This window comes from Myxocyprinus asiaticus, chromosome 24 (genome assembly GCF_019703515.2).
Source record: "Myxocyprinus asiaticus isolate MX2 ecotype Aquarium Trade chromosome 24, UBuf_Myxa_2, whole genome shotgun sequence".
Lineage (NCBI taxonomy): Eukaryota > Metazoa > Chordata > Actinopteri > Cypriniformes > Catostomidae > Myxocyprinus > Myxocyprinus asiaticus.
The window spans coordinates 28,016,764-28,033,632 of record NC_059367.1 but is presented as its reverse complement, the minus strand read 5'-3'; the positions used below and the strand labels follow the sequence as shown (position 1 = coordinate 28,033,632).

The 16,869-nt window shown below is 38.1% G+C and overlaps 1 protein-coding gene across 6 annotated transcripts in view; it reads left to right on the top strand.

Annotated features, from left to right (window-relative positions):
• Positions 1-16,869, top strand: part of LOC127414770 (pre-B-cell leukemia transcription factor 3-like) — a 121,433-nt gene that overhangs the window by 86,384 nt on the left and 18,180 nt on the right. For 3 of the 6 annotated variants that reach the window (XM_051653038.1, XM_051653043.1, XM_051653041.1), the window contains exons 3-6: positions 8,649-8,890; positions 10,959-11,149; positions 13,801-13,936; positions 15,622-15,651. In XM_051653038.1, the coding sequence (XP_051508998.1) occupies positions 8,649-8,890; positions 10,959-11,149; positions 13,801-13,936; positions 15,622-15,651 (599 nt within the window). The remainder of the gene's footprint in view (positions 1-8,648; positions 8,891-10,958; positions 11,150-13,800; positions 13,937-15,621; positions 15,652-16,869) is intronic. The other 3 variants (XM_051653044.1, XM_051653042.1, XM_051653039.1) reach the window with 1 other exon arrangement.

Below are 16,869 nucleotides of genomic sequence, written 5' to 3'. Positions count from 1 at the left end.
TATATATATATATATATATATATATATATATATATATATATATATGAAGACAATTACTCACTTCAGTAGAACACAAAAGGAGATGTAAATAAATTATGATAGAATTAAAATTTTCGAGTGCACTATCCCTTTAACTAGCTTAACCAGCAAAGGTCCTTTGGCCAACTTCATCAGAAAGACCATGCTGGTTGACCAGCATTTTTTGCTGGCTCTGCTGTTCCACCAACTAGACAGCTTCATGCTGGTCTAAGTTGGTCTTTTCAGCATGGCGAAATGGGGAAAAGTCATACAACAGCAGAAAAACATAACCAGAAAATCAAAGAAAGGAGCATTTGGGAGAGAACTGGGTGATGATATAACAGGAAACGACTTGACTCTTATTTCTGTGGTTAAAAGAAAGTGGCCCAATAAACCACAGCACTGTTTGCTTGAAGCTCTTACAGCAGGTGGAGGTGGAAGAGAGGAGGGGGAGGCGGGGAGGAGGGGGTCCGTTTTTCCAATCGTGCCCATTATGGATGGCTCTCCTGGGCTGCCGTGGCACCAATGCACCCAGCCTGCAGCCTGGAGGGCCCCAGCGTGCTATCCACACAGCCGAGTAATCATTTTTATCCCCGCCATTTCCCAAATAGAAATGGACACGTATGATAAAAGTGTCAGGGCCGGTGTGGGCGACAGGACCTTCTAACTGCATTATGTCACATCCTCGCATCCTTCTCTGTTTTGCTTTACCTGCGAACGGCCGTGTTATTGCTCGCAGGAACTTGGCGGTAATATACAGTGCGAGACAAGCAGCTCTTTATGGCCTCAGATTATTTGGTTTGAATGAAAGTGCTGATTTATGTCCGTTTAAGTGAAAAGCTCGGTAAATTCCCCCAGCTGTGTTTCCTGTTCTGTTCCTTCAAGAGAGAGTGAACGGAACGGTCATGACAACCAAGGCTGGTGTGGAAATATGTCAGCTGTGGTATATTTAATGTACCTGACAGGACCTCGATAAAATAAACAAACCTACAAAACGAAGCCACTACCACCTGTTAACATAACACAAATCAAAATAAACCCAAACATACATACATATACATATACTTACACATGATACCCAGTAAGCATACGTACATATATCCAGCCTTGGGGAGTAACGGAATACTTGTATCAGTGTTACGTAATCAGGATACAAAAAATGTGTAACTGTTATCCGTTACAGTTACATAAAAACTCAACATATTCAGATTACATTTGGTAAAAATTTGGATTACTAGCAGGATTACAATTTTCAATATATAAAAAATAAACAAAACATCCTCCTGACATAAAATGATAAAGACTGCTGCTTGCTTTGTAGTGGTACAGATATGATCAGATGCACGATGGAGATCTCTTCTGGTTCTCTCTCGTGACTCACATGAATCTGGTGCCACATTCTGTCGCATGTGTAAATAACACCTGTCTCACATCAACACTGCGCTCTCGAGGCAAACGTGGTCAAACCATTAAAAGTGCTGTTTCATCACAATGGCCACTGGAGGACTATTATAATTTTTGAAATTATTTGAGAAATACTGGCAAATGTAACATTTTAAAGCTCATAGAAAGTAGGAATAAGTAATTCAAGACACACTAGAAAGGTTTAAATCTATTTTGATCTATTCTTTAAAACATGATGACAGGCACTGGAGGCATTAATAATAATAATGATGATGATGAAGATAGCATGCGATCTACTTATTGCAGTCGGAAGTTAATGAATGGTCAGTGCCAATTAGTCTACATGCTAACTGCAATACATGGCAGAATTCAACTTTGTAGTGTTTTTGAATCTGAGGTATATCCTGTCAGATTTTTTTCATGTTAACCAAGACATAATTCAGTGCATCTGTTCTAACTGTTTTTGCCTGATGAGAAAATAAACTATTTTCTGTAACAGATAGAGGACTCACCTGATTTGGTTAAAAATGCGGAGTTGTTTTACATTTGAACATATTCTGTTTTCCTATTAAGGAGGCAGTGTCCCTGTTTTTCATATTTTTTTCTTATATATAATAATAGCTACATCACTCATAACATTATTCAAACATGGTTTGTTTGCATTCAGAAGGTGTGACTTTTCTCTTGACTTTATTCACAAATGCGATCTTGAGGTAATCAAAAAGTAATAGGATTACATTACTTTCTTATCAAGGTAACTGCATTACGTAACTGATTACATTTTCTAAGTAATCAGTATTTGTAACGGATTACATTAAAAAAGTAACCCTCCCAACCCTGCATATATCGTTGATAAATCTGTGAAAGATGCCTGGAAAGTGTCATGTTTTATTTTAAGCTATATATTTGCATGCAAACATCTGATACACATCATAAAAAGAGCAGATTTGCATTGTAAATGTTATTCTTATACCCAGCAGTGAACATTTTACCGTTTCATGTTCACTGCAACTTATAGCACATTCAAGCAGTACATTTTAGCTGCTCATGCATTCCCTAGGAATTGAACCCACAATCTTGGTAATGCTAGTGCCATGGTAGAGGTACAGGAAAAGCAAATGAACTAAATGCACAACTTTAATTTTAAGGTGCAGGTCATGGCACATATATAAAGAAAAAAATTAACTGCACAACTCATCATCACAATTCAGTGACGTAAATTATGTGGCAATGACCTCTCTAGTTGGTCACATGATCAAATTTATACCTACTGCAATAAAGGCAGTATAGCAATTCTGATTGGATGATTGTGTGTGTGTATGTGAGCATTTGTTTGACTGCTCTTGGAGGCGGTGGCACAGGGTCACATTGTCCCTGGTGTGGCTCTGTCGCTGACTCTGCATTGTCCAGCACCGCCAGCTGAGCGTCTCACACAAATGACCTCATTCATCCTCAGCCTCTCACACCATTACACCCCATGGCCTAATATCAACACCACATACGTGCACTAACACCTGATCAATACTGCCTGGGCCACCCAATGGTGGGGGTAGCGGTCTTTAGATTTGTTGTGTTCCCAGAGTAAATGGTCTCCTCACATTGACAGCATCTTGTCTTTGTTTATTTATTAAAGTGGGTTAGCTAGAGTGTCCGTGTGCACTCGGTTGAGTTTGTTTGTGCACAGGGCTTTACTCGCCGCTGGCTTTGTAGCATTTTGTACTTTACCATAGGGAACCCTGAAGTTTTGTTTACAAAACCACCAAATTGACTTGTAAATATTTGTTCATGTTTTAATGTGTGCAATAATCTGAAGTGAGTGTTGCATCACAAATGTCTGACCTTAGTCAATTATATCAGTGTGTTTATTTGCATATACGCATTCAAAACTTGAATTTGAACTAAAAAGGATAGACATGAAAATTCAACCAGTGAGAGTAGTGTCGTGCAGTGTGACATGTTGTACTTTCACAACACAAAACTATTTTAAATAACATTTTTCTATTTCTTGTATAATTATACACGTTTTTTTTTTTTTTTTTTTTTAACTTCATATTAAGTGTGAGGCTACATGGAATATGACCTTTTAAAAATGAATGGTAACACTTTACAATAAGGTTCCATTCATTAACATAAGTAAATGCATTAGGCATCATGAACAAACAATTAATAATATGATTTTTACAGCATTTTTTTTTTTTTAACAATGTTCATTTTTAGTTCATGTTTGTTCATAGTGCATTAACTAATGTAAACTAATACAACTTTTGATTTAAAAAACTATTAGTACTGTATATGTTGAAATTAGCATTAACTAAGATTAATAAATGCAATAAATGTATTGTTCATTGGTAGTTCATGTTAACTAATGTTGTTAACTAATGTTAACAAATGGAAAACCTTTTAATAAAGTGTTACCAAATTAATTTATCACATACAGTAGGAGCACTATTTATGTGAACTGGAAAAAGTTAAATGATGATTAAAAATGGTAATTTAAATACATAAAGGTGCAGGTTGTAAGATTCAGAAACCCTTGTTATTAATGAAACCTGTGGCCGTTAAATGAACTGCAGCCAGCTACCTGTTGCTCATGCTCGCGCTCTTGCACACACTCCATAGGGACGCCAGCATCAGACAAAACAACGATGTAACGTACAAAGAGACTGAACGTGATTCAACGGCATCATGCTGACAGATGAGGTAGCATAATTAAAATTACACAGTTATGATTGTTTACTACAAACTTTGAGACTGTATATTATATTTGACTCTCCAGTGCTGGAACAGGGCTAAAACAAAGTGTGCATATAGGTCTGACTATGCGAGAGTGTAGTTTGAAGTAATCACTTTTCTTTGTATGATACATTGACTGCATTTATACGATAACCTATGTCGATGTTAGCTAGCTAGCCAGCTTTATCAATAGCTGTTAGCTTAATTTGGTGGATGATGACAGCAGCTGTTTATAAAATAGACTGTACATTATAAATATGTTGACACAATTCAGTATTGATGTGATTCCATCACAACTGTCATTTTGATATATCGATGCGCTATTGTTTTATAATAATAGAATGTATATATTTTCTGTATAACCAAGTTACGTTACACTAATGAATGGGTCTTTTTGCATTATCTTGAACATTGTTTAGCATTCATTTCATGTGTTATTGTAGTTTAGCTTGCTGAATAATTACAGATTAACATGGTTTATGACAGTTACTGTGCAGGTAAGATCAAGTTAGCTAAAATTACACAGATCAATCCTGTATGGCACTATATTTCACATGCTTTGCAGTTATGTAAGCTTACCTGTCCAATAAGAAGAATGCCAATTCAGGGTCGGTTTTGATCCCCAAAACCGAACGAAGGTCCCTCCAGGAATCAAATGCCCTGCCGATGTTCACTCTAGTTTTTGCTTGACCACGATCACGTTCCCACGTAGCCAGATGGGATTCAGTAGATAAATGTTTTTTTTTTTTTTTTGGCTTACTCAGAGTTTGTGTAGAAGTCGGTGTTGTGCTGGAAGCCGGCCGTTTGCTGGATTCCATCTCTAAGATAACATTACCTAGTGTTGCAGACTGTTTGTTGTCGCTGTCGAATAGCGGAAGAGAAGCTATTACTGTCTGAGGCAAGGCTCCCGGGAGTGCGCATAAACGTCACATCCTTTAGATTTTCCCGGCAAAAGCGACCTGCTCCCTTCGCGTGAAATCAGTCTACAGGTTTTAATAGGCAACCTAGGAAGTCAGGGAAGGGCTCATATTTTAAGTTGTGTTACAAGCCGTTCACACATTCGCAAAAATAGGCGAATATTACAAGAACATTTTTACATAATGCACCTTTAAACAAATGGTGACCAAAGCAGCACCTAAAATACACACTTTCTTTTATACTTTAATTGAAAGCGAAACCTAAAATCTTAATGTTGAAAACATTAATATATATATATATATACTAATACATATTTTCACATATTTTTTCTAAAACTATCCAAATAAAATAAATAACATTTACTCATTATGCCAATCAAGCATGCTGTACCTATGTGCTTGTGTGTAATTTGATCTGCATTTATGTGTGTGTCTGTTTATTTCTTTCTTTTTTAACTGATTGTAGCTGGTTTCCCAGCCTGAGCAGCTGATAAGTACCTAAAAGCCCTCTAAAACATGCAAACAGACCAGACAGGGAGTCTTTAGGTTTAAACCAGTTAAGATGTTTTATATTTTATTAGGATTTCTTCTTAGTCCTAGACATTCCTTTTGCACACTTCCGATGATTTATGTTAGTATGTTAATGCTGCCTTGTGTTCATTTATGTTTTCATCACCCAGTTTGGGTATTATTTGTTTATTTTCAATTTTTGCCATTTCTTTTTTGTGTCATGAAGCTGGAGCATGCATGCCATGTCAGCACAGATCAACACCTGTACATGTTGAATGAGAACTAATCAAGACTCACTAAAAGATAGGCGCGAGAGAAGAGAAAACAAAAGAAAGGGAGAAAAAATGAAAGAACAAGAGAGACTGTGTGTCCCGATAACACAGATAGAAGGCCGCAGCCGAAGACAAAGCAGGACCATGTCTTTTTAGAGCGGCACCATTACAAATACATGTTAAGATTAAAATCTTTTATTAAAATATTTCACAAAAAAATTGCTTTTTTCGGCTTCATTATTCTCCTGTATGAATGAAGTTAATTACACAAGCAGAAAGAGAGAGTGAGAGAGAGACAGGCACTGATGAGGAAGTCTGTAATCAATCTTAATGGCTCTTTACTGCTCCAAGGTTCATTATGAATATCAAGCAAACACAATGAGCTATCTTTCACTCTCATATCGATTGCTATGCAAATTTACATACATTTCAAGCAGCCTTGACTCTGCAGAGAGGAGAACGGGGTTGTATAATAAAACAGTTTGTTAACAACAAAACATAACGACACTTGTGAGAACAGTTTCTGCTCATTATTACGCTGTACTCGTGTGATTTTGGAACAGCAGGCGAGCACTCACACATAGACACGTGTATTCTGGCACAAATATACACACTGAGCGCATGTCTTTCTGTTTAGCATCGTCTCTGCATTAGTGAGGTGCCATCACGCTGTTGAGTGTGTGTCAGTCGGTGAGTGTCCCTGTCATGTATGGCTGTGAACACACACATACACTGTGTGCAGTGTGCTGTGAAAATTTGAGAAGGCAGTACTGCAAAACAGAGGAAAAACAAATTTCGTACCTAAGGGCCTTTTCAGCACTCTTGCATTAGCCCCAGTACCCTGATCTGTCACACTTTAACTCAAGCATAGCGATAGACTGTAGTGGACAACATATTTTTACTCTAATATAATCTGTTACTTTCGACTCTTGTGACAGTAGTATTTCCTGCCATACAGTGGCTTGATTGCATAGCTCACTAACCGTATGATAGTATTGTTTAAGATTAACACCGGTATAAATTCAAACATTCATCAATTATTAATTCACTCTATCATTTATGGCTCATTTTTCCGAAGTGACTTAAGCCCCATTCACACTGTCAGCGGTTTTATTGCTGGATGCGAGGAGATTATTCATTTTCAATGAGAGCTGGCGACTTCCAGCGACACGAGCGACATCAGCTGTTGGCGAAAGGATTTGGGCATGTCAAGAGACGCGACAAAGTTGAGAAAAGTTTAACTTAACATTGCAAATGCAGAGCGATATCGCGCAGCGATTAACAATGAGAGAAGACAGTGGAGCTTACGTCATCTGTCTCCTTTAAGATAATGGAGCAGAGTGCAGTGCAGAATTGTTGTCATCGATTTCACTGTTCGATATAATTTGTCTGTATCCACATACATAGATATAATAAAACAATGATGCGTGGAAAACCGTGTCAGAAATTGAGCATTCTGAGTGAGTTTGATTGATACATTGAAAGATCGTTCATTGATATGATTGAGCATTGCTGCAGTTTTAAAACATGTTCCCCTCCAGAATGCTCATTTTTAGCGGCAAGTAAACTGATTTCTTTTAAATTGGATCATGTACCTGAAATTTCATTCATAAATTAATAGACTGTTCGTCCTGTTCATGATATGATGCATTGAGCCCAGCTGCAGTTTAAATAAAAACACTCTCCCCTGCAGAATGTTTATTATTAGAGGCAAAACAAATAATTCCTAGTCAAATAAGAATGATATCTTAGTTTTACAGGCAGTAAATCTCATCTGTGAACACGGCCCCCCTGCGCAAGATGCTGAAAAAACTGAGATGCTGTGCAACCGTCAAAAACATCTGTCTGCATGTTTACAGTGGACACAAAAATAACAGTGGACACAAAAACATGTCTGAATGGCCCCTTAAAGTGTATTCAACTTATATATTTGATAAGTTGTGTGCATTCCCTGTGAATCAAAACCAAAGTCTTTCTAGCAAGTCAGTCCACTTGGTGGCCATCTTTGGAATGTTCTCAAGCGGCCATTTTTTTATGTAAACATGCGGCATACAAGAGCAGCTCCTATCTACTTAAATAGGGAAAAACCCAAATCTCCAAAATGGTTGGTCAAGATTACAATCAAAGAGCATATTTCAAATCAGCAGTAAAATCTGACAACACTGGAATCATCAACTGTGCTTCTTTACATCAGATTATGCAAAAAAAAGAAAAAAAAAACATTTCCTGGCTTGTACAGCTAATGCGCATATGCATTCTCGAGTTGATTGACAGGCAATGTTTCTATCTAAAAGGTGATTGGCTCTTTACCTGAAAGGCGGGACTTCCTTTCTTCATCCGTTGACCATTGGGCATTTTAATTTATCTCATTCATTTTAATAGAAGTGGCCCATCTCTGCTAAATAGTCTCTGATCAAACCTATGACCTTGGTGTTCCTAGTGCCATACTCTACCAGTTGGAATACAAATAATCTTATTGGGTAACAGGAACATTTTTGCTTGTTGTTTTTGTTTATAAAAAGGACCAAAATCATAGTAGGTATTTCATTCCTTTTAAAAAATCTAGCTTTTTCTTTTCAAATATAAACTGCAAGATTGCCCCAAATAGGCAGTCTTTGAAAGGGTTTATTTATGCTTGATTCCGTAATCATGTCCATTAGCTATAACGCATGTTTTATGTAATAAATTTAAAATGATAAGATTTCACACTGGGGAAGAATATACAAAGCATCTATTGTCTTGCTCTCCAGAATCACTTCACTGACCAATCCCTTCTTGTCTTTTTGTTTGTAAGGTCTAAGTATCCGCGGGGCTCAGGAGGAAGACCCACCCGATCCTCAGCTGATGCGTCTTGACAACATGCTTCTGGCGGAAGGCGTTTCTGGACCGGAGAAGGGCGGAGGATCGGCGGCGGCAGCAGCGGCGGCGGCAGCAGCCGGCAGTCCCACTGACAACTCCATTGAACACTCTGACTACAGGGCCAAACTCTCCCAGATCAGACAGATCTACCACACCGAGCTAGAGAAATATGAGCAGGTGAAACACAGTGCACAGTCCAAAGGTTTAACAAGCTTGTGACAACCTTCAATTGCAATATTTGCATACTGAATTGTGAAAGGTCTTTTCTTACTTGCACCTATTTAACCATATAGCTGCCTTTACACTTTTTTGTGTTGATTCTCGTACACAGCTGATAGAAATCAAGACTTACGTCGAGTGTCATAACAACGGCAAAGCTGTTTCCTTTACTCAAAACTAAAACCTGAAACCTAAGCTGCTCTTTTGCTTTTCCTTCAAAAAATGCAATCTAGCAAATCAAGCCCAACCTCGTTGTACGTTTTGGGGTCAAGAAAATGACAAAAGAACTTTGCAGCCCCATTGCACACATTTGCATTAAACCTCTGAGTGTAAGTAAGACCAGCCTGGTGTTCTGTCAGAATCAATGATTTTCAATGAAGCTCAATGACAGGTTTAAAGGGAGACCTTGAGGCCTTGATCTGAACTGAAGGTGTCAGAGGTCTAAACCTGAACAAGCACTTTCTGTTTTACAGTCCTGTCTATCACGATTACAACCGAGAGTAGATGTGATTTATGGTGGTATTAAGGCATTAGGACATCTTCAACTTACCTGACCTCAGAACAGCAGTAGTCTAGACATCCTCTTATAAATATTGAGCTGACGCTTTTAGTTACAGTGTGGAGAGCAGCCTCTGATGGCATAGTGCATTTGAGAGTGTTGCTTTGCAGGACTTGCTGCTTCATTGAGGTCATGTATTGATTTTCTAATGGAGCTGACATTAATTTTTGATTCAGCGCTTTAGTTATATTTTCATAAACAAGGATGAGTTGAACGAGGGCCTTCCGATATCTGAGATACAATATAGTTGACTGTAAAATATTGGTGGTTTCTGAAGATATTCCAAAAAAAATTAAAGTAATAGCTGCATGTCTATTTGCCCTTACTCTCCATAAAATACTTCAAAAGTACTTATGCACAATAAACAATGGTGGCAGTAAAACTCTTTTTTGTAAATAACAATCTCTTTAAAATTATATGGAAGTTGTTTAGCTGATGTCTTAACCAGCCAATGGGCTAAATTAGTCTGATTAACTTCCAACTGTTTAGAAAGGGAGCATGCAGAAAGGTGGTTTACCCCTTTCACTGTGAGTAAATGCATCTTTCTTAAGGGTGTTCCCAGGTTTTAATTATCTAAATGTAAATACTTAACGAATTTTACTCCAAGTAATGAGCTAAAGTGTGCACTACCTAAATGAGTTATTCTAATTAATCATGTATGAACCACTGCTTTAACGAAAAGCTGTTTAAACTCTACGGGCGCTGGGCAGGTGCCAAATTGCAAATCGGCATTTGCATTCATAGATGACTTCACCTATTAAGCTGTTTAATTCCTAAGCAGCACTACAAACAGTATGGAGTATGCTTTCAAAGTGGCAACTTTGAACTTGCTTCAAAAATTGCTGATTGCTGTTCTAAAGAGCTTCAAATGAATGCAGTTGAACTGATAGCGCTTCTTCTGCAAACTAATGCCAAAGATCATGTCTGTCACTGTTTTGAGGGCATATAAGGATATTAAATTAGAGGGTTAATCTCTACGATGTTTTTTCGGGGGATTTATCATTATCACTTAGATTTTGAATGCTTGAAAATTCAAGTCAGTGTGAGATTTTCAAACTTAAATCATACATTTCTTAAAAAAATAAATAAAAATAAAATAAATAAACAATAAGTTTACAAAAAACACAAAAATAAAAATGATCTTCAAATAAAGAACATTAGGTGGGTTGGCTCAATTGCAGAAGTCAATACTTAAGATTTGGGGTTTAGAACAAATCCTAACCTGAATGTTTGAGAAATATTAAGTAATTATTAGAGTAATTATTTATTAGCAGTTGAGGCTCAACAGTGGGTCCTAATGACTTCAGAGGCTGCTAACAGCCAGACATAATCCTACAAACTACATATCTCATCAACCTTAGTTAATTTAGGTAATATGTTTTACACCTATGCATTCACTCAGAATCTACTAATTGCACAAAAAAGCTATTCCCTCATAGTCAATAAAATTGTTGTCTGTCTCCACAGGCATGTAACGAGTTCACAACCCACGTCATGAACCTGTTGAGGGAGCAATCTCGCACACGGCCCATCTCGCCCAAAGAGATCGAGCGCATGGTCAGCATCATCCACCGCAAATTCAGCTCCATCCAAATGCAGCTTAAGCAGAGCACCTGTGAGGCCGTCATGATCCTGAGGTCCCGCTTCCTTGATGCCAGGTTTGTAAGAGCATATGTGATCTGCCCACATGTCATTAACATAAAATAAACTATAGTACATAGAGTACTGTGCAAAAGTTTAAGGCACTTGTGGAAAATGTTGCATGGTAAGGATTTCTTCAAAAATAATGCTATAAATATGTCATTGTCATGTATCAATTAACATCATACAAATTCCAGTAAACATAAAAAAGCTAAATCAATATTTGGTGTGACCTTTCCCTTCAAAACAGCACTAGTTCTCCTAGATACACCTGGACACAATGTTTCTTAGTTGTTGGCAGATATGATGTTCCGAGCTTCTTGGAGAATTTGCGACAGTTCTTCTAATTATTTAGGCTGTCTCAGTTGCTTCTGTCTCTTCATGTAATCCCAGACTGACTCAATTTTCAGTGGGGGCTCTGTGGAGGCCATGCCATCTGTTGCAGGGCTCCCTGTTCTTCTATTCTATTCTATTCTATTTGCAAAATAAATTTTTGGGAGTCTGAAATCAATATTTCCTATTGACACACCAAAGCTGAAGATATAAATAACCATCTTAAGCCAAATGTTTTTGTGAAACATCTAATGTGCCTAAGACTTTTTCACAAATTGACTTCATCATCTTTATTCATCCATTAAAATTACGTTGATACCAGTTGATTTACAGTAATTGCAAAAATAGAGAAAAGATCTAGCAGCATTTGTTTTGCAGATGCCACTTGGTTTAATATTTTGTTGACCTATTGTAGAGTATGCAAATATATACATTTTAAAGTGTGACTTAAGTGTCCACATACTATTTGTGGCCACTCTGCACAGTGATGTGTGTATTGTGACTTAAAAGTTGTAATAAATGTTAAACATTTAGCTGAATTTTGAGCTCGTTTGACCTTTAACCCATGCAATCAGAGTTGTGTTCAGTCACAGCCACTGATGATATGGCACCTGTTTGCTCCGGCATGTTATCAGCAGAATACAAAAACATGTGTCGCATTATTCAGCCATTAGCAGTTAAGATGTGCTGTTGCCAAGACCAAAAGCTTTAGAGCCTTTAGGTCATCCACTGAACACAATCATACTAAGCACCTGAAAGCAGTTAAGGATTTTATAGAGTGGAAATGAAGTCATTTGTGTTTGGTGGGTAGGAGGTCATCAGCAGGTGGTCCAGATTACTGTAATCACAAACAGTTGGTGGAGGAGATCTGGAGAGGCAGAGAGGGGAGAAATGATGCAGTGAGCTTAAGAAAGAGCAGTCATAGAGTAAGTGCTGTTGAGGTCTCAAGGAGAACACTCAAGTGAGGCGGAAGCACAATTGTTTGGCTGGCCACTCGTGTGAAAGGCATTAAACAAGGCGAGAGAAAGAAGCCAGCTCTTAACAGTGGTGGGCCTTAGGCGGGGGTGAGGGAAGGGGAGTAGAGGGGTGCCGAGTGGGCTGTAGTGAGTGGTGGTAAGTGCAGCTCCATCAGGCACTGCCCCAGTACTTGTGGAACAGTGCTCATCTGGCCATGGCCTTATTTCCCTAATGTCCCAAGATACAGCTCTGACTGGGAATGCTTGAGCACCTCTAAATGCCCCCATCAGAGCGAAAGAAAGAGAGAGAGGGTGGAAGAAAGAGGGGGAGCTTGCTGTTCACTACTCTAAACACCGAATATTTTATGCTTTGCTTAGAGCTCAACCAATAATGTAACAACAACCGTTTTCGTGTCCTCATATGTGTTCTGATAAAGGCCTTCCAAAGTTCAGACGGCATATTAATTTCTTTCCAGCAGCCTCATTTTAACACTGTGTTCTAACCATATGTGTTGCAATACAGCGGAAGTGATCAAATCACTTTACATGTAAATCTCAGTTGTTTGTCCTAACCGACATGTGATGAGTAACAGGACATTTTGTCAGTCAGTTGGTTTCTATATCTGCCCTGTCATGCTGTGTAGCCCCGCCCACAGTGAAATCTAATTGGTCCAAAACACAGTTCCACATCACTGTACAATATATTAAGTATCAAATGCATTCTGATGCACTGTTATTGTGTCATGCAACATTTTCGCTTTCAGTGTGGATATACAAATTATTGTCACTGGGATTTTGTCAGATTGTGCCTAGTTAGGACACAGTCTTAGCGACTTTTCACACTGAAAACACTTTTGCATTCATCTGCGTTGTTTTTCAGTGTAAACATGCTCAAAACGGACATCTTATACCACCCTTACAATAATCGAGATTCCAGGTCAAATTTGCAGCACACTTGCCGCAAATTCACCACTGATTTTTTTCACATGCAAATGCCCTTTGCGGCAAACTTGCGGCAAATTGTCCATTGTTGCCAAATGTAATTAAAGCTAATGTTTGCTGCTGGTTCACTACTACTGGTGAAGAGCTGCAAACTTCTGTTAAATATGTGTGGCGAATCACAAGCTAATTTTACATGTGAAAATAATGAGTGGCAAATGTGCGGCAAAGTTGAGGCTAGTTTGCCAGAACTCTAGATTTTTTGTAAGGGTGTCGTGCCACGTTTCAATGTTTTTTTAACATCTCGTGCTTTTTTTAGCCCAAGAATGCGTTCGGTCTAAATGGCCACCTTAGACTGACCATCAACCTTTAAACTCAAACACTTAGTATCATTAGAGTTTCACTAATTGCCTTGCTCTTCTCTTTCCCAATCGGTTCAGACGGAAACGGCGGAACTTCAGCAAGCAGGCCACCGAAATCCTGAACGAGTACTTTTACTCACATCTTAGTAACCCTTATCCCAGCGAAGAGGCCAAAGAGGAGCTTGCTAAGAAGTGCAGCATAACAGTATCCCAGGTGAGACCACACCACCCATCCATGTAGCACATGTCCCATTTGCTGGTTAGCCTGGAAAGAATTACTAACAACTGGCCAAAGCCTGTGTGACTCATGCCCAGAGTTTAATTAGGTTAATCCAATTGCATATTACCATAAGCTAGGCTAACAGTGGCTAATTGGCTAGGCTAGCCCTGCTAGAAAATCCAGCTTTATCTGGGTAGCTGTGTTTTGAAACGTAGTAGCTGGTTTCTAGGAGGTCCAAGCTGGTTTTTAAGTGGTCCAGGCTTGTCATCATTTCCTGGTCGACCAGCAACCATTTAAAAAAAAAACAAAAAAAAAAACAGCTTGACAACCCTGAGCTGGTATGACAAGCTGGTTGCTGGTTTGTTGCTGGTCCAAGGTGGTCAGCTACTACAGTGTTTTCCGATCCTGGTCCTGGAGTACACCCATAACAGCACATTAACCCTTATTTGACACACCTAATTCAGGGTCAAAAAACCTCTACGAATGAGTTGATGAGTTGAATATGGTATGTTGGAGACATGCAAAATGTGCAGTGTTGGGGGTACTCCAGAACCAGGATTGGTTTACCAGATTGTACCAGCTAATGACCAACTTGAACCAGTTAAAAATCAGCTACCATATTCCAAAACACAGCTACCAGCTTAAGATTGTTATTCCAGCAGGGAGGTCAGGTAAAGCAAACAAAGACATGCAAACTTGATCACACCAGGAAGACAATAAGTATAGGGCTGATCCCAGATCAATGTACTTAAGCACACTCTCTCTCTCTCTCATTGTCCTCTTTTTTCCTCTTGTCACTGTCTAGCATGCATACCTGTTTGCTCTAACACATCAGTCTGATACTTCCACTGAGCTGAGTCTCAAGCAGGGCCTGAAGTCACAGTGTGTACCCTGTTGTGGATGGATGCCACAGTTTGTGGTGATCTGTGTCAGTCATTGTGTTTAAGAGTAAATGTGTGTGCCTATGTGAGAGTATGCGTGTTGAAGAGAGAATGGAGAAAAAAGAGAGACAAACTTTATATTAGTCACACATTTCAGTGGCTAAATTCATCCTAGAAGTGTAATTCATTATTGCAAAATGTTTAAAGGGCTAATTCATACAAAAAATGACAATTCTGTCATCATTTATTTATCTTTATATTGTTCAAAACTATATGGCTTTCTTTCTTCTGTGAAACGTAGCATAAGATATTAAGCAGAATTTGACCTTCAGTCCCCATTCACTTTCATTTTATCTTTTTTTTTTTTTTTTTTTTTTTTTCTTATGAGAGGGAATAATGACAAAGACAAATATTCTGTCTAACATCTCTTTTTGTGTTTTATGGAAGAAAGAAAGTCCAATGGGTTTGGTGAGTAATTAATTACAGAATTTTCATTTTTGGTTGAACTATCCCTTTAAGAGCATCACAGTGTTTTCCCACTCAATAACTCAATTCAGAATCCACCTGAAGGCAAGAGTACCCACCCACACCCATCTCCCCACAGACAAAAGTCTTTTCCTTTTTTCAAATTGTCACAGAGGTGGTAAAAGAAAATGTCTAGTTGTTAACCTATTGGTCTTAGAAGAGGGTATTTGCATACTCTGTGATGTAATAAATGTGTTTTTTCTCTGTGGGGAGGGGCTTATGGAGGGTTGTTCAGAGTCAGATCCTGTAAAAGCCATTCTTTTTTGCCTTCAGGGGGTGGGAACCACCATCACAGTGGCACAGGTATGTCATGACTTTTCCTGATCCACTTTTGTTGTGTCATGTGTTTTTTTGTTTTTTTTTGTCAAATCCCTTTATGTATGTTCACTGACACCTTATAACATGTTAAGACATACTCAGCACTCTGTTCCCTCAAAGTTTACATTTCCTGCACTTTAGTGAATACAATTCTGCACATTGAAGCAAGTGTTGGATGAGACTATATTTGGAGTGCTCAGTAATAAAAAAAGTTTGTCTTTTTTCTAGAAATCCGATATTATATATGTTCTAAAATTTTTTGCTTTAGTATATTTAACCCTTCCCTCTTCCCAAGATAATTTTACTCACCCGATGGTCAAATCGCTAAAAGTATGTCCCTTTTAGTTGTGTTATGTCTTGCCATGATACATTTTTGACATGCCTGTGATAGATATTTACACCACATTTGTGTTATGCATATGTTTGGGAACCCTTTTTTTTAATTTTGAAATAGTCTTTATATAATGAACGTTTATGATGGAGGACATCGTTGGAGGGCTTTCATGGCATTGGTTGGAACAAGTCAACAAATCTGAGCAGTGTTTTCAGATAGGATAGCCTAAATATTTTAGGTCTTACTCATGACCAACTGAAAGTGCATTAAGAAAAATGTGACCAAACTTTACACAAGTCTCAGGTAATCTAATCTTAATGCAGCAATAAATAAATAAATAAATAAAGCTGAGGTTCCTGCATTTAAAAAGGTAATGTTCAGGACAAGAATCTAAAATTAGATATCCTTAAATTGGATTAGATTTCCTAAAATAAAAAATAAAAAATAAATAAAAATGTGTGTACTGTTATTAATATTAATTCAAGTTTAAACATGAATATAAACTATTATTTTAAGAGTTCCAGTTTAAATAACTATTTGTACATTTCTCACTAAGGAAGTACGATGTTTCCTCTGTTATTTTATCAAATTCTACCACAAGTAGAGCCCAGAAGTTGCCTGCTTTGCTTTTTTTACTGTGTCTGAGACATGCCACTGATTGAAAATGATGTGTAGTGTTAATGGTATTGTTGATAAAATGTAGTCGCCTTTATCAGAGGCCGTTTCACTCAGTGCACAAAATCAAACTCATTATCTGGTCACAATCTCTGCATCTGTGATGCTCAGCCTCCCAAATGAGCACCATGTCATACAGAGTCACATGATGCTTTTTTTTTGGAGAAGTTTCCATAACTGCTATCATTTCAGGC